This window comes from Tetrao urogallus (genome assembly GCF_951394365.1).
Source record: "Tetrao urogallus genome assembly, chromosome: 17".
Taxonomy (NCBI): Eukaryota; Metazoa; Chordata; class Aves; order Galliformes; family Phasianidae; genus Tetrao; species Tetrao urogallus.
In genome coordinates, this window is record NC_136830.1 from 12548945 (window position 1) to 12565944 (window position 17000).

The 17000-nt window shown below is 50.2% G+C and overlaps 2 protein-coding genes across 2 annotated transcripts in view; one reads left to right on the forward strand and one right to left on the reverse strand.

Annotated features, from left to right (window-relative positions):
* Positions 1–432: 432 nt before the first annotated feature.
* On the forward strand, positions 433–3746 carry SLC8B1 (solute carrier family 8 member B1; the record flags this gene model as incomplete). The annotated part of the gene is made up of 14 exons (XM_079543745.1): positions 433–582; positions 767–919; positions 1007–1059; positions 1146–1203; positions 1301–1406; positions 1716–1823; positions 1893–1949; positions 2032–2162; positions 2233–2374; positions 2594–2715; positions 2814–2967; positions 3053–3133; positions 3405–3469; positions 3549–3746. The coding sequence occupies 14 exons, from the start codon at positions 433–435 to the stop codon at positions 3744–3746; spliced, it is 1578 nt and encodes a 525-aa protein (XP_079399871.1).
* A 3854-nt stretch (positions 3747–7600) lies between these two features.
* Positions 7601–17000, reverse strand: part of TPCN1 (two pore segment channel 1) — a gene marked incomplete at both ends in the record, with an annotated part of 45565 nt that continues 36165 nt past the window's right edge. Inside the window, 11 exons of the mRNA XM_079543711.1 lie at positions 7601–7723; positions 8867–8947; positions 10192–10328; positions 11670–11754; positions 12177–12245; positions 12812–12858; positions 13568–13683; positions 14435–14524; positions 15288–15359; positions 16560–16667; positions 16867–16939. Of these exons, the coding sequence (XP_079399837.1) occupies positions 7601–7723; positions 8867–8947; positions 10192–10328; positions 11670–11754; positions 12177–12245; positions 12812–12858; positions 13568–13683; positions 14435–14524; positions 15288–15359; positions 16560–16667; positions 16867–16939 (1001 nt within the window). The remainder of the gene's footprint in view (positions 7724–8866; positions 8948–10191; positions 10329–11669; positions 11755–12176; positions 12246–12811; positions 12859–13567; positions 13684–14434; positions 14525–15287; positions 15360–16559; positions 16668–16866; positions 16940–17000) is intronic.

The window sequence follows — 17000 nt, forward strand, 5'->3', positions numbered from 1 at the left end:
AGCCCCGGCAGCCCTGGCCTTAGCAGGACTTCGTCCTCGCCTTTCGTCGGGTTGCCGCCGTCCCCTGGATTTGGGTTCCTCCCGCGGTGCTCCGTGCCGCGCTCAGCCCCGCTTTTCTCCTCCCGCGGGAGCAGAGCGGGGACGTGGCGGCTCGGTGCAGCGCCGGGGCTGGTAACCAAGCCGCAGCCCGTGGCCTCTTTTAATTCCTATTTCTGTTTGTGTTTTTAGCTCTATTTTTAACCCTATTCCTGTTTTGCATTTCCATTTTCCTCTCTCGTTTTTATTCCTATTTCTATCCCCTTTTTCCGTTCGTATTTCTACTCCTGCTCCTGTCCTCGTCTCTCCCCCCGGCCATGGCTCCCGCCCCTCGCGAGCAATAGCCCCCAGCATCCGACCCCCGAAGACTGAGCTGTCTCCGAGCCGTGGGACGCGATGGGGCCGCTGTGGGCGCTGCGCGTGGCCGGGGCGCTGAGCGTGGCCGGGGCGCTGGCGGAGCACGGCGGGTCCCAGCGCTCGGGGCCGCCGGCGGCTCTGGACGCGGGGACCCGGGGTGACGGCGCGGGACACGACCGGGGCGTGGACGTGAGTGGGGACGCGAGGCGGCGGGGTGACGGGTCCTGCCTGCCCTTGCGTCGGCCTCCGCCGCCGCCCCACGGACGTGGGACGGAGGGGGAAAGCGAGGCAGGGGCGGAAGCGGCCGCGACCCCGGGGGTGAGCGCCGTCCGCCCGCTAGGGACGCGTGTGGGACACGCGGCTCTTCCCGCAGTGCCGGGAGGTGCGGAAGCGCAACAGCTCCGAGCGGTGCCGCTTCGTGCGCGGCACCCCGGACTGCCGCCTGGACGACGGTTTCCTCGACTACCTCGGCGGAGCGTTCTGCGCCTTCCCCGCCGCGCTGCTCCCGCTGCCCGTCGGCCTCTACGTGAGCGCGGGAACCGGGGGAGGTGGGCGGGCGGCCCCGGCTGGAGGATGCTCGGCCACGGGCGACGCGGCAGCTCTCTGCCCGCAGGTGCTTTGGCTCCTCTACCTCTTCGTCATCCTCGGCGTGACGGCAGAGAAGTTGTGAGTTGTCCCGGGGCCGCGTGGAGTGAAGAATGGTCTGGCGCTGTGGCCCTGTGCCCCCATCACCCCACTCTGTGCTCTTCCAGCTTCTGCCCCAACCTGTCGGCCATCTCCACCACCCTGAAGCTGTCCCACAACGTGGCAGTATCCTTGGCCTCCTGCGGATGGGGGCGCGGGGCAATGATGGGGGATGTGATGGGGACCCGACGTGGTGGGATGCTCCTTGACGCCTGCTCTCCATGGTGTCACCTTCCTGGCCTTTGGCAACGGGGCCCCGGACGTCTTCAGTGCTGTGGTGGCATTCTCCGACCCACGCACGGCTGGGCTAGCGGTTGGGGCCGTCTTTGGTGAGCGCTGTGCTGGCCAAAGGGGTGAGGGGCACGGGACCCTGCTGATGGGCTGCGTTGCGTTGGCAGGCGCCGGCATCTTCGTGACCACAGTGGTGGCTGGTGGCATCGCCCTGGTGAAGCCCTTCGCAGCGGCCTCCAGGCCCTTCCTCCGGGACGTCATCTTCTACATGGTGGCCGTCTTCCTCACCTTCCTGATCCTCTACTTTGGCCGCATCACACTGGGGGAGGCTCTAGGTGAGCATTGTGGCGGGGCAGGGGCTGGTGGGGCAGCCCAGGGGTCCTGTAACCTCTCTGGCCCCACGGCAGGGTACCTGGGGCTCTACGTCTTCTATGTCTTCACTGTGGTGCTGTGCACCTGGATTCATCGCTGGCAGCGTGGGGATGGACCGTCCCAACCCGGGCCGTGGGAGCCAGGTAAGGAGCGCTCTGCGGTGCCGGGAGGAATCCCTCGGCACCCCCCACTTTCTCCTTGCTCCCTCACAGCAATACCAACAGATGCTGAGGAGCAGGAGTCCTCGGGCACCAACTGCGGGGACTACGGTAGGGTGGGCTGTGAGGCCATCTCAAGCGGTGGACTGGGTGCGGGGAGTCTTGCGGAGCACGGCCCTGTGGCCCCACACAGGTGAGGAGTATCGACCCCTGCTACCCCACCGCGATTCCTCGCTGCACATACTTGGCACTGCACTCAATCCCCTGGACAAGCAAAAGTGGAGGAGGAAGCCCTGGTACTGGCGGCTCTTCAAAGTGCTCAAGGTGAGCAGGAGGGGATGGAAGAAGGGCACTGTGCTGGGGGGTGCGGCACTCACGAGCCCCCTCCTCCCAGGTCCCTGTGGAGCTGGTACTGCTGCTCACTGTGCCTGTGGTGGACCCCGATAAGGACGACTTGAACTGGAAGAGACCCCTCAACTGCCTGCACATCATCACTGGGCCCCTGCTCTGCATCCTCACCCTCAATTCGGGGGCCTGTAAGAGCCTGTGGTATCCTCATAGCCCTGAGGAGGGGCTGAGACTGGGAGCCATGGCCCAGCACTGAGCTCCTTGGGGACCCTCTATCCAGGTCTTGGGGGAGAAACAGGGCAGGAGAGTGCTGGCTTCAGGGGACAGGGCTCAGTACTGTGCCTTCAGGCTGGTGAGGTCCTGCCCAGCCTGTGGGGCCACAGTTGCCCTCTCTGTCCCTGATGCAGATGGGCTGTACCAGATCCAGGGTGTCTTCCCGGTCTGGGCGCTGGTTGCACTGGCTGGCTCCGTCCTGGCCATCATCATCTTTGTGTCCACACGCAATGAAGAGCCACCCAAATACCACTGTGTAAGGTGCCCCTGGCCTCAAGCACCATGTGGGCAAGGACAGTGCCTCCATTGCCCCGAGAAGGTGCAGCCAGGGCCCAGCTCACCTGGTCCCGGCAGGTATTCGCCTTCCTCGGGTTCCTGGTCAGCGCTATGTGGATCAATGCAGCAGCCACAGAGCTGGTGAACATCCTGCGGACCCTGGGCATCATCTTTGATCTGAGTAACACTGTGCTGGGCCTGACCCTACTGGCCTGGGGCAACAGCATTGGAGGTAAGAGCCCTGTGTTATCTGCCTTTGTGGCATGCGGTACCGCAGTGGGATGCAGGCCCCGGCATCTCCTGTTCTTGCTCTGCAGACACCTTCTCTGACCTCACCATGGCACGGCAGGGCTACCCCCGCATGGCCTTCTCTGCCTGCTTTGGAGGCATCATCTTCAGTATCCTTCAAGGAGCTAGGGGGTGGGGTGCTACTTGGGCCTGCTTCTAGGGGACCTGAGCTGCGCAGGATCCATCCTGGAGTCTGCCACAGGGAGGGAGGGGAAGAGGCTGCACCTCCCCAGGGTGCCCCAGACCATGCCAGAGCCACCTGTCCTCGAGCACTCTGAACTTTGATGGCCTTATCCAGGCCGGGAGAGAGGGATGGTGCTGTCCCCATCCTGAGGGCTGGGGGGGATGCCGTGCTGTTTCTTCACCCTGAACTGCCCTCAGATATTCTGGTGGGTGTGGGGCTGGGCTGCCTGCTGCAGATGACCAGCAGCCAGATGGCAGTGAAGGTGAGGCTGCTGGCCACAGTACGGGACTGGCACTGATGGGATCCCCTCGTCACATGGTGTCCCTCTGTCTCTCCATCAGCTGGAGCCTGACAGCCTGCTGGTGTGGATCTTGGCTGGGGCCCTGGGACTGAGCCTGGTGTTCTCCTTCGTGGTGGTACCGGCACAGTGCTTCCAGCTGGGCAGCGCATATGGCACCTGCCTCATCCTCTACTACTTGGCCTTTCTCTGTGTGGCCCTGCTCACCGAATTCCACGTGATCCACCTGGTTCCCACCTGAGCACTGCAGGCCCTCGTCCACACATTTGCTCTCCAGAGAGAAAGCTGGTTGTGTTTTGGGAAAGAAAGAGCATTTGTTAAGCACTAGCCATCTCCTCGCTCCGCTGTGTTGAACTTCGTTTAACTTGGGGCGTCTCTGAACAAGGATGAGGGTAAAGGCTTGGTTGGCTGCTGCCTCAGGGCATACAGCTGGAGCAGCTGCAGGGGAGCATGCACTAAGACACCCTTTCACCTCTCCATCTGGGATCCTCTGGGGCTGGCAGCCATGCGCTATGGGGAAACTGGAAAGTAAAGGCTTGAGTGCAAATTTGGGAATGCCTGTCATTGCAAGGGGCAGCAAGCCGCCAGCAGGTGAATTGAAAGAGCAAGCAGAAGTGTTAAGGTGAGGCAAAGCACCAGAGCAGTTCTCAGGCTTAATGCACACAAAGTGTTAATGAGCCCATGGAAGCCTCCTTTCTCCTGCTGCTTTTTTTTTTTTTTTTTTTTTTTAAAAAAAAAAAAAAGCAATATTTTTCAACCTGAATCTCAGAGGGTGCACAGAGCTGTAGCAAAGGACTTGATACGCAGAGGCTCCCATGTGCCCGATCGCCTCTGGCAAAACTAGGCTAAGACACTGTAAGAATGGACAACTTGCAATTAAAAACTTCACAGCTTCCACTGGTGTGTTTGCTGTGAGGCAGGGTGTGCTGGGCTGGGCTGCAGGGAAGACCGGGGGCTGCTCGTGGTGAGGCAGAGGCCATGCAGCACCACTTGAGGCCACAGCTTCCTCTGGGGTCACTGCCTGCACGTTTCCCAACAGCAGTCACATGCAGCTGAAGCTGCTGTCACAGCAGCACAGTGCACGGGTCAGCACTGACTGCAGCCATTGGGCCTGATGCAGGCATGCACTGCTGTGGTTAGCCCAGTGCTGCTCTGTGGGGACAGAGGGCAGTTGCACAAGCAGCACTCTGCTGCTGTCAGCTTTCAGGCTCTCCTAGCCTGCTGCTCTTCCCTTCTGGGCCCAGATCATTCCTCTGTTCTCTGGCTGGATAAGTGCTTTCACAAGAATTCAGGTGCTGTTTGCTGGCTGCTATTGGTTTTGCCATGGATTTACCAGAGCCAGCCCCAGCTTCCAACAAGCACCACTCAGCACAGATACCGAGGTGAAGGAGCAACAGCTTCTGCAGCCCCTCCTGTCCCTTGGAGGTAGCTATAAAAACAAAACGCACGTTTAAGAGTAAGGTGGTAACAGAGAGAAAAACTGGCAGGGGCACAGAAAGAAGCTGGGCTGTGAGCTGGCAAGGGCCAGGAGCAAGAGTTTGTGCATGTGACAAGTGCTCCTGCAAGCAGTTGCCACTGGAGAGAGAGAGCGGGCACAGTTTCTTTCCAAAGGATGTGGCAATCTGTAAACTGAAACCGAGCTTCTGAAACTGCAGGCAGGAAGAAAGCAAGCTGCCGCCTCTACAAAGCTGAGGATGCTCTTTATTAGTGTGCTTGAAAAATCTAGAGAATATTTTACAGACATGTCCATAAAATTATCTTTATAAACAAAACACCAGCATACAAAACCCCCTGGTGTTCCTCCTTCATTCCCTGCAAAATGATTGTCGTTAGTCTGTGGGTAAGGTGGGGAGGAAGAGTAAATAGTTGGGGAGGCCCCATACTCAAACTTCTTTTCTTACTTCTTTTCCTTCCAAAAAAAGTAAACTTCTGTGATCTTCCTTGCTTAAAAAATAATACATTGTGTACATGGGGGCAAACCCACATCTTAGTATAAAAAACAGAAAAGCAGCACCTGAGCCCCATAGCCCAGTCCAGGGGCTTCAGTGCTGCTCCCCACACCAGAGCCCTTCTCCCACGTGTGAGTAGGTCAGTGTCTCTGCAGCACAGCATAAAGCTGCAGCTCCAGAACAGGTCAGTGACAGCCCTGCCACGGTGACACAGACTTTAAACAAAGCCACATTTCCTTTTCTAACCTTCACAACGCCCACCCTGCCCATAACTTGGGAAACATCGCCCCCAGCCCCAGGATGAACGCAGGTAAGTCTTCCAGTCTGCAGTCCCACGCAGAGCAACTGCAAGACAAATGCTGCACTGCTCATTAATTTGTGGTCAAATTTATGGTTTGGAAAATAGCCCTTTAAGGTCCTTCACGGTTCAGCTCAGAATTACTTTCATGCCACTTGCAGAGCCCAGAAGGGAAACAAAGAGCTGCCCTGAGGCACCCAGCGAACGCAGCTGTTCAGAGGTGAGGAGCACACATCATGTTGCCTGCCTCTGAAAATCTCATCTTTTCCAAAAAATGTACTTGGGATGTGCGCCCATTCCCTACATCCCACCACCCCATTCACCCAAAGGAAGGGAAAAGCCTCCCATCCCTGCCATATCCACTGTAATCTGAACCTGAGAAAAAAATCAAACAGCAAGAGGTACGGTGAACCTCCACGCTGACAATGTTCACTCTCAGCACTTTCTGTGGTGACAGGATAAGAAAGGAACTCAGAGACAGGCTGTCACCGCTTTGCAGTAATGAAACACAAGAGATGAAGCAACCTGCCACAATCCCAGAGTTTACGTGTCAGAGCTGGCCAAGGAGCCTTTTTCCCCTCCCTCGTCCTCTCCCAGCTACCTGGTCTGGCAGCCTCCGTGCCAGACACTGAAAAGCAGACACATGAGAAGAATCATCGTCCTTCACAGTTCTGCATCCAGAACTGTGTAAACAGTAAAGCCCTTCAGCAGAGGATTCTCCTAAGATCCGACCCAGTCAGCACTTGCCTGCTTGAGGAACAGTTCTGCATGGGCGAGAACAAGGGAGGAGGAATGCTGCTGTGCTGACTGACCCTCCTGTTAAACAAAGCAATGACCTACCTGAGGGCCAACAAGCAGTACTGTTTGATGGACTCTCTGTAAGTTTCAGCCCCAAGCAGAAATAAGGGTTTGGAGCTGCAAAGTCCTCTCCTTCCCAGTCACCTATTTGAACTAATGACCAGCCAAAGTCTTGCCATCTACAAGCAGGTGGCTAAGTGATGGAGCTCACCCAGCAGAATCACCCTTCCCTAGGAAGATGAGAGCTAAAGGGTTTACAGAAGTGATTCTGATCCCAGGCAGTGCCGTGGGCATAACTGACCTGCAGAGATGCAGATACTGCACAGCCACAGCAAAGAGTTTGTCTCCCTAAATTTCTGTGCCCACTATGGTCATAATGCAATAAGATTTCTGCCGCTCACCAGCTTCCAGAGAATGGCTCAGGGACAGTTAAATTCAACAGTCAGAACTGAATCTACTGCAGGGACTGCATCCAGGTGTCCCAAGAAGGAGGGAAAAGGGTGCTCTCCACTAGTGCTGAAGTTCCATAGCACCTCCTCTTGCTCTGCAAAAGGAGGGCAGAGAGGAAAAAAACAAAAAAAAACAAAACACCAAGCAAAAACTACCTCCCTCCCTGATCTTTTATTCCTAGGTTAATAGTACCCTTTAAGTGAAGCAGACCTTCAAAAAGGGCCTCTTTTTTTTTTTTTTTTTTTTTCTTTTTTAAATTGTAAGCATGTAGCCTCAGCACACTTCCTGCTGTTAATGGATTACACATCCCTTTCCCCAGGGTCTGTTACTGCTAAGACAAACAGCAGGATTGAGCTTGGGAAGCAGCTCAGAGGAAGAAGGTCTCCATTTCTGTCCAAGAAGATCACTCTGTGCTGAGCACAGCATCGTGCTCAGTCTGGTTGTAGCAGAGTCCACCTGTTTTTTTTGCACTTAACGGAAGAGCTTCTATCCCTAACGCAAACCAGTACATGGAACAGATCTATATACATCATCCCAACATATATGCTGTGAAGTAATACTCTAGGTTATTGCATAGAAGGCAGCTTGCACTAGCCAGGCCTAGGTGACGGTCTGGGAACGTTGTCGGAGGCTCAGGGGCTTCAGAGAGCTCTGGGAAGCAGATGCAGACTCTTGCAAAGGTATCTGGGATTCCTCTTTCCTGGAATGTTCCTCATACCATTCCTGTGACAGAAGATCAGAACAGATCAGTCTCTGCCCCAAAGCTGCCACATGGACCAGCAGGAACCCAGTCTATGTGTGCTCAAACTGAGGGGCTTTTTCCAAGGCCCTGTTTATGGCCCACATAAACAACCTCGTCAACCTCAGCAAAGCCACGAAGGGTGTGCTCACATATCAGCATTTACAGCCTGGGCAAGAAGGAGCAGCCACAGGTCAGCTCCAGCTAGCTGAGCTGTCAGGTCTGACAAACCAGAGCAAGGAAATATCACAGTCAAATGACCCCCAGTGCTCAGGGACTGCCATACTGAATCCCAGTGACATCTGCGGCTTACAGAGTTGCACCCAGGGTATTACAGGACATTACATCCCTGCGTCAGAGACCAAGCACAACAAGCAGGGAGCTTCACTGCGGATTACCAGCTCCACAATTAGTGTGCTTATTTTTGTTAGCAGGACTGAAGACTCATCCACAAGCTAGCTGCCCAGGGGACAAAGGAAATATTCTAATGGTTATGAAATTAATGCCTTCATTGCTAATCATTATACTAGTCCATGACCTTTCAACAGTAGCCAAATTCATGGCATAAGGCTCCTAACCTCAAAGAACACTTAACAGCAGTACCTTAAACAATCCAGAGAATCAGCTATTTAAACATTTCCCATCTTCATTAGCCTGCTATTCTGAAGGAACAACTGGCACTTGCAGAGCACTTGGCTTCTGTTGCACAGACACACCCAAGCTCAAACAATCACATTCCAGTGCCTTAACAAATTAGCATCATGCAGCCGAGTCCCAGGAACACTCCGTGCACTTAGCCCAGCAACCAATGCCCACCCTCACAAGTATGGGTAAGCTGGGCAAGCCGAGCACCTACATGCAGCCTGCACTGTTACTGCCACTGCTGATGCATGTCATCAACACAGCTGGGCTCCTGAACCCACCGAGGAGGCTCTGACATGTTCAAGAAAGCCCCTGAACACCAGCACTAATGAATCTAAAGCACAGTTCCTCTACTGCCTGCTCCTTTCATAAAGCTGCCTGTGTCTCAGAGGGAGAACGCCTTCTGCGTTTAGAAATGTCAGGGAACATGAAGTGTTCTGTTAATGACAGAGGCTTACTGGTATTTCCAACTTACACCCACATACCTGAATCTCCTCCTCATACATCTTCATACTCAAGTCACTCTTGGTCCTTGATCTGCGTCCCAGAAACAGCGTTGACACTTGCTAAGGAGATGGGGGGAAGGAGAAGATGAAAAGATGGCATTTGTCAGTCCCTGAGCAGCTCACAGGAGCTGTGCTGGAACTTTGGTGTGTCACCCACTGGAGAGCCTAGGCTGTTCTCATTGCCAGCAGACAGTGGTATTTTAGAGCACACATCACCTGACTAAACGCAGGCATCTGCTCCAGGCTGAGATGTATTTCGCTGGAGGGATCCCTGAAGGCTACAAAGAGCTGCAGGAGACCAGCTCAAATGGACACAGCTGTGTCAAGGGCACTCAATTTTGTCAGAAGAACATACCATCTGGAACAAGGCTGAAACCCAGCCTTCCAAAGGAAGATCTCAGCTTAGAACAATTTCAGGTCTCATTTGCTTAGCACATACCACTTAATCCACAGGCCTAGACTTTTTAGATCACATAAGCAGAGGGCTGAGTTATGAATTACTCTCGCCTATGAGTCATCTGAACAGCACTGAGAACCAAAGAAACTCCAGACCATCACTCTGTGCTCCACTGCAAGGCTGAAGACATCATCCTTTGGTTAACTGACTTGAAATCTGTTTCTAAGTAGCATCATCTATTTTATGTGAACAAGAACTCAACATTTAACTACCAAGCCAACCAAAGTAAATAAAGATCCACTAAGGGACTGCAGCACTGGCATTCTGCATACAGGATACACAGATACGATAGCTGTTATTAAAACAAACATTTAAACTCCTCTCAGATGCAAAAGCCAGCAGTTCTCAGACACAAGAACAGTTAGCCAGGTCAGCTCATCTTTCCAATTGTCCATCCTGCCCTGGAGTGAAAAGGTAAGCAATGATGCAGAGAACAGAAAGCTTCTGTTTGGATCAATATGCACACATTGTTGCATTATGCTTCAGGACTGTCTGAGCCTAAGTGTATGATGGCACAGAAAGAGAGGCAGGAGAATAAGACTGGTTTTTCTGCAGAAAGATAAATATCCTCTTTCCAGCCAGTACTGGGCCAGGACAGTTCTATGTGAAGTCTGCAGGCTGTAACGAGTCCTTGTCAGGGCTATAGAGGACAGAGGACATTCAGCTGCTACTTTTCCAGGGCAGAACAACTATGTGCTATTTCCACACAGTTCCTCTTTGCGGCTCAGCTCTAAACATGACAAAGATGCATACGGATTTCCTTTGGAAGGCAGCAAAAAGGTACCTGCAGGCCTGGTGTGCCTTCCTCCCTTCAAGCCAAGGACCTACATTATGGGTTTCCTCTTACCCCGTGTTTGTCCATCTGCAAAACAATCTTCTGCAGCTGAGAAATTTCAGTGGCAGCTGAACTCCACTTGTACAGCTCGATTATCCCAATCACTTCCTCCTTGGAGATCTCCTTCTCCAGCACAATGCCATTGTCTTCTGGAAAGGCAAGAAAAAGAGGAAGAGAAGTCAGCAAGATGAATGTTGCTTCCATGAAACTGGAAGGCAAAGCAAACAGGCCCACGCGAGATTCAGGAACAGCCTACATCTACTTTTTTGACTGGAACACATATGTCCTTGTTCTCCAACAAAAGAGGGATAAAGAAAATTAGTGTGTAGGGTCAGCAAGCATGTCTCAGCTTTTAAGATACCAAGGAGCCTGATGTGTTAAAGCCTTGTAGCTTTTCTGCCACCTGCAAGCTAACTAGCAAAACAAACAATCAAACACTGGTTGCTGCCTCTTGGCCTTCAGCTGCCCAACACAGCTGGAGAAGTAAATGTTAACTAACGCCTTTCACTGCACCCTTCAAAGTGGATACCTGAAGGATCAGGATGAGGAATGGTTCTGTAACTAATAATGCCTGGCTCCTACTGACATGACACCACACATTTGGATCTTCTGGCACCTAAGAAAGATCAGATGAGCTAATCGCAGCCATTCCTGTGACAGGGCCTTCACTGCATCTTTCTGCAAGTAAGATCCTCTGGCATATCAAAGTGCAGTAACTATACCTTCTCTGCAGAAAATTGTAAAGAATCAAGATTAGTTTACACAAAGTTTGAAAAGTCTGGGTGTAAATCACTTGAGAATAGCAGGGAGGGCCTTCAAGAAATTAATACCTTGATGGTACCTAAATTAGCAGGCCTTGAAGCTACAGATGCACAACTCAGGGGACAAAGGACAGTGAGGAAGCGATGACTCACAGAGGTGCGACAGGATGGAGAGACCAGTCACAGCCTGTTCTTAAAAGGTACAAAAAGGTGCATCCAAACCCAGCGTATGGTCACCAGTCTAAGTACAACTGGGAGACAGAGAGGACTAGATAGGCAGCGTTCCTTGTTCTGCATGCAGGGCAGGGAGAAGTGATGGCCAGAACAGAAAGCTCAGATAGAAATGTACAAAAAGATAAGAATGAGCTTAGGAATTCAGGCTTTAAAAAAAATAAAAAATAAAAAAAATCTGGTCTTTGCTGGTCAATTGATTCTTTCCTCCAGACATAAATATAGAATCATAGAATGGTTTGGGTTGGAAGGGACCTCAAGCATCATGAATCTGCAAACTCCCTGCCACATGCAGGGCCACCAACCTCCACATTTCATACCAGACCAGGCTGCCCAGGGCCCTATCCAACCTGACCTTGAACATTTCCAGGGACAGGGCATCCACAGCCTCTCTGGGCCGCTGTTCCAGTACCTCACCACTCTCTTGGTAAAGAACTTAAGACATAAGACACCAGAGAGAAGACGCAATGTTTGGGTCAGCCAGTCCTCAGTTCTAACCTTCTGAATCTTGGTTCTTCCGAGTGTAGTTCATGCGGAAGACAAAAGCCTCCAGAATAAATGCCACAATGATTGTCATCACCACCTGGGAGAGGACACGAACACAAGAGATCAGGAGGCTGCTGCTGGGGGATTCTTGCAGTCCAATTCAACAACAGAAAGCTGAGCATTTTGGTCTGTGCTTCAGCTCCTGGTGCTCCAAGATGGACACATCCCAATTCACACATCTGCCTGAAAGTCAGTTGATGATGGTAAACCACAAACGGGCCAGAAAAAGGCTGTGCTGCTCTCAGCTTTACCCCAGGCCCAGGTTGTGCAGCATCAACTTTGTCAATGCTCATAAATGTAACTTCCTGCAAGTGATGTGGGCTCACATCTTTTTCTGGAAGACATTACACAGAGAAACAAAGCTGTGCTCACTTAGGGATGGAAGCTCCCTCTGTAATACGGTAAAAGCTGCTTCCCCTCAGCCCCAATTTGATACAGGAAGCATCTTCAGAAACTTACCATGGTCACAATATAGAAGATCATGAAATACAGGCGGCTCCAGTGAGTGGTTTCAGATGTCACCCCTTCCTAGAGAAGACAGGAAAAAAGTCACCAGTATGCATAAGAAGGGAGAGCTTGTTGATAACTGCTTGCTAACAGAAGTAAGGCAGCATGAATTCCGTCCATCTATCTCATACTTGTGGCTCCATAGCTAACACCAGAGGCTGCCTGCACAATGCTCAGTGCCCCAACTGGGTCTTGCAGGTAATCCATCTCTAAAGGCAAAATGAGATTATCCTATATACAAAACCACTGAACACTGAAGGCCTGTGATTGTATGAACCATTGCTACTATAAGAATACAGCCTGGACAGCAGGGTGATAAATTGGAATATAGTGTGACTTCGCTTGTCCAGATTGCAAAATTCAGCCTGAGGGCTGGTCAAGTTCAAGAAGAAATCATGTCAGGTGGCATGTCACAGAGCTCAAATATCACCCGGGGATTAAAAGGAACAATCGCATGACCACAGCAAGTGACAGTGTTGGGACTAATCCTGCCATCTCCAAGTGCAAGGGGAAGAAAGCAGTGGTGGCATGAAAGATCAAGCTCAACTGGCAAGAGACTGTGCTGTTTGTAGCTGAGGTTTACTTACCATGATTATGTACCAATCATTGACGACTGTCAACTCAAACAGTGTAACTGCATACAAGTAAGAAAAAAATAAAGACAGTTGCTTTATCCAACCTGACCTGCTCTAGGATTTCTAAATAAGGGACTTGACAGGGAAGACCGAAGCAAGATACCAAGCTTCAACACAGCCAGCAATTCCAGATACAGAATGCAGGCCCTCATCACTGCAATTTGTCATCCTCCCACTGATGACAAAAGGGAGTAGACACATAGAAACAGGAACATGGCTTAATCTGTATTTCTTCAGAGTCAGAAACAGACCTGACCCTCTCCCAACAGAGTATGGAGAGCTCTGAAATTCCCAGGAGATAAATATCTCTGCTCACGCATTAAGAAAAATTGTTAAAAATAATCACCATATTCAAATTATTCTTTATCAGTCAGTTTAAATAAATATATTAGCATTACTGCTAGCTCTACAGAAGGGCAGTAAGCTGAAGCCCTCCTTAAACATTTCTGGAAATCTGGTCTGCTTACCAGTCAGAATAGATGTGCTTGCTTCACATTGGCTTTTAAGAGATGTGTCTTGACTTTGTTGCAAAGCAAGCAGGCTATTACTCAGCTGACATTGTCCAGAAGAGAAGGATGCTGTTGGAGGTGTGCTAGGACAACTCTTAGAGAGTACCAGGTCTACACGAGCATTGCAGTGCTGCTATCCAGCTCTGCAGGAACGCAGAAGCACCAGGGAACAATCTTTGCTAGAATAAACTGTCCTTACCAAAGCTGTTCAAAATGTTGTCAAAGTTGTTGAGATAGTAATAGCCTTCTTCCACAACTGTCTTGTTACCAACTGTGTGGTTCACCCAGCGGTACGAATCCGCCACGGTGCTTGTGCTGGTTGAAGAAGACAAAGAATGAGAAGAGAGCAGCAACATCTCAGGGTTACAAACACAGAAGCTTAGAAGGTGGTGAGCTGGGTGGCAGTTTCTATCTCTTGGCTAACACTTGTTAGCTAAGCCCTCAGAGCTTAGCACAAACCACAGAGAGTAGAGCTTAGCACAAACCACAGAGAGTCTTTCTAATCATTCAGCAAACACTAGACCAGAGAACCCGAATGTTTTTGTCTCCTTGGCTCACATCTTCAAAGATTAGCATTTCTGCATGGTCTGCCATCACTTACGATACAAAGGGCACAGGACAGCTTGGCTTCTAAGATGAGGTGAATTCAAGGTGAATTTATCATGTAGAAAGTTGGGTCTAATATGTGATATATGGCAGAGCAGTTCCAGTGCAACAGAAATGAAAATCTCAACTTTGCTCTACAGCAGAAATTAAAAGCATTCCTACAAAGCTACAATAGCAGAAAGAAGTTCTCCCAGTACATCTAGATGAGGAGCAATACAAATCTCATTAAAACTAGTCAGATCTTCCCTTTCCAAAAGCAATGTAAAAGCCATTTCATCCAATCTTACCACAAGAAGCGAAGCATGTCACATAGATTTTCCCAGCACATTGCCTTAGCTACAAAGCCTCTCTCAGACACATTTTCGGGCCCTTTCCCCCTAGGAAGACAGGGCTGCCAGAAGCATTACTACTAGCTTAGCACCAAACCCATTGCAGACAGGGATGGATTTGCAGCACTCACTTGCAGCAGTTCGGGTAGACCACACCAGCAAAGAATTCCATGCCAACGATGGCAAAGCAATAGTAGAAGATCAGCAGGGTTAAACCTAGGCTGGAGGCAAAAACCACAAATACCATAACACTGAAAAGTTACTAAGGCAGGGAAAATACAAAGTCACAGTCTGGTTGCTGTGGAAGGAATTTCCAAGGGATAGCAAGCGGAACTGAAAAACCACACACCACCCTCTTTGCCAGCATCGCCCTGCTGTTCTTTGTGCGTTCATTCAGAAGGTCTTTGGACAAGGAACTTTCCACTCACTCAAGGCAGAAACGTTCTAAGAAATTACAGAACAGCCTGGATTTCCCCCCAGTCTGTATTTTTTCTGCTAGAAAAACTGTGGAGAGAAGTTTGTTTAATTAGAAAACCAACACATTGGTTCTGCCCTCTCCACATCCTCGATTCTGGGACAGTGCCAAGAACAATGCTCTCTTCCTAAAATGCTCTGCCCAGATCTGCTCCAAGAAAATAACATCCAAAGATGCCCCACTCAAACACCAAGCTCCTTCTGCCCCCCCCCCATTTCACAGTAATGCTCTGAAGTGTCTGTGTGAAGGACAAGGAAACACCTGGGATTGAGTGCATTCCTGCCAATATTCCTCACAAATAGGCCTCCTTTCACCAGAGTCAGGGGGCAGAAAAGTAAAACACCAACTCTTACTTATCTTTATAGAAGCAGGGGGTGTCCCAGAATAGCTTCCCATCACAAATTGCTCCAAAAAAAAAAAAAAAAAAAAAAAAAAAAAAAAAAAGAACAACAGCCCTAGACACTAAACTTCACCCTTCCTTTTTCCAGTTTAAGAGTGCCAATCAGTACCTGGCCATCCTAGGGAACAGCTCAAACATCGTGTCCAGGACATTCCTGTAGCGTTTCTTCAATTTAAAGAGTCTGAAAGGAGACGTCAGAAGTTACCTATGCACTGCAACTTCTCCAGAGCTGTCGGGAATATTAAAAAGAATATCACAGCTCTCTGAACCTCCCAGGTTAACAAACAGGGAAGGTTTTCTGACACCAAATCCACAGGATCTCTACTTGTTCTAGTGATCTCTAGTGATCTGCTTACTGAATAACATTCTGCTGTTTCACCTGAATGCCTACAACACATCCAGGTAGGTGCCTACAGGATTAGCAACTCTCAAGGAAAGGCCCACATCTTCTTATGCAGCACGATCCAAAGATTTTTAAATTATTGTTATTATTTAGGAAAAAAAGTCTCAACTAATCCTGTGTACAGAGTCAGGACTCAATATTCCTTTTCCCAGACGCAAACTTTCCTGAGTTTACTCTGTGACTGAGAAAAAACTGATGAAGCCACAGTGTGCCTGCTAATTTCAAATTTGGCAGTGCCATCAGCCTTTATGGAGAAGCTAAGCTGCCAAACATGGGCTTTGGCAAGGGACAGCATTTCATCCCCCTACTTGAGCATCAAAGTGTTCTTTAAATCCTCACTGAAGGGCTAAACTGCATTAACTTGCCTTTAACAAAGCAATACTTTGCTTCTCAAATGCCTTCCACCTATGACTTTGCGACTCTGAGTGGCCTGCAATGTTGAACAGACCTTAAAACAAGAGGGTTAATCAGACCCACTTTAGTGAGCAGCAGAGGTTACAAGCCTCAGCCTCGCTTATGGTGAAATGCAGCCAGAGCAGGGTTGTACTTCACCCCAGAAAGCAGTATCCTTTGAAAACTGTAATTTCAGGTAATTCAATGGAAATTATTAAATTGGCTCAGACTGTCTCACCATGGCAGAGGAGCTTTTCTCTGAACAGCATCAGACAATTCAGAGGAGGTGTAAGAACCCCACGAAGGCAGACATAGGATAATCTGCCCCTGGTAAATCCCTTGATCTCTATTAGAGATCAGCTTAAGCTCCAAAGCACGGGATTTCATATCCCATCCCAAGTTTTTGTTATCATTCATTTTGATAACGCTGGCTAATCTCATTACTCTACATGATTTGCGTTTGCCATGGTCACGTACCCACAGAGCAATCCTTGCCCTCTCCTGGGTAGGAGCTCAGTCCCCAGCTGAAATGATGGAAAACATACCGTTTTCCTCCCCACCTGTTCTTTGTGCTCCCTGTCTCACCTCAGCAGCTGAAGAGGTCGCAAGACAACAATGAAGTAGAACGGCTCCATGTTGAACGCCAGTGCCATCAGCCCCAGGAATGCAAAGAGGGTGACCGAGAAGTCAAAGCTGGAAATGAAAAAAAAGAACAAAAGTAAGAGCAATGATAGGTTCCTAGTATTTCAGCAGAGAGGAGGCTCTTGGTGCTGCTTCACCCCAGCAGGATGCACAAGGCTACAAGCAGAAGCCTGCACTTGCTTCCTGTTAGAAGTCAGTCTTTCTAATGCAGCAATTTTTATCGCCTCTCAAAACATTACTGTGCACTCACAGATTCCAGCCTGAGGACAGGTACTCGACGGGCCCCAGTCCAGTGGTTTTCAGGAGCAGCTCCACACCATAGACTGTAAAACAATTTGAGAGCCATGCACAGAAATAAGCAGCATTATATGGAGGGCTTATACA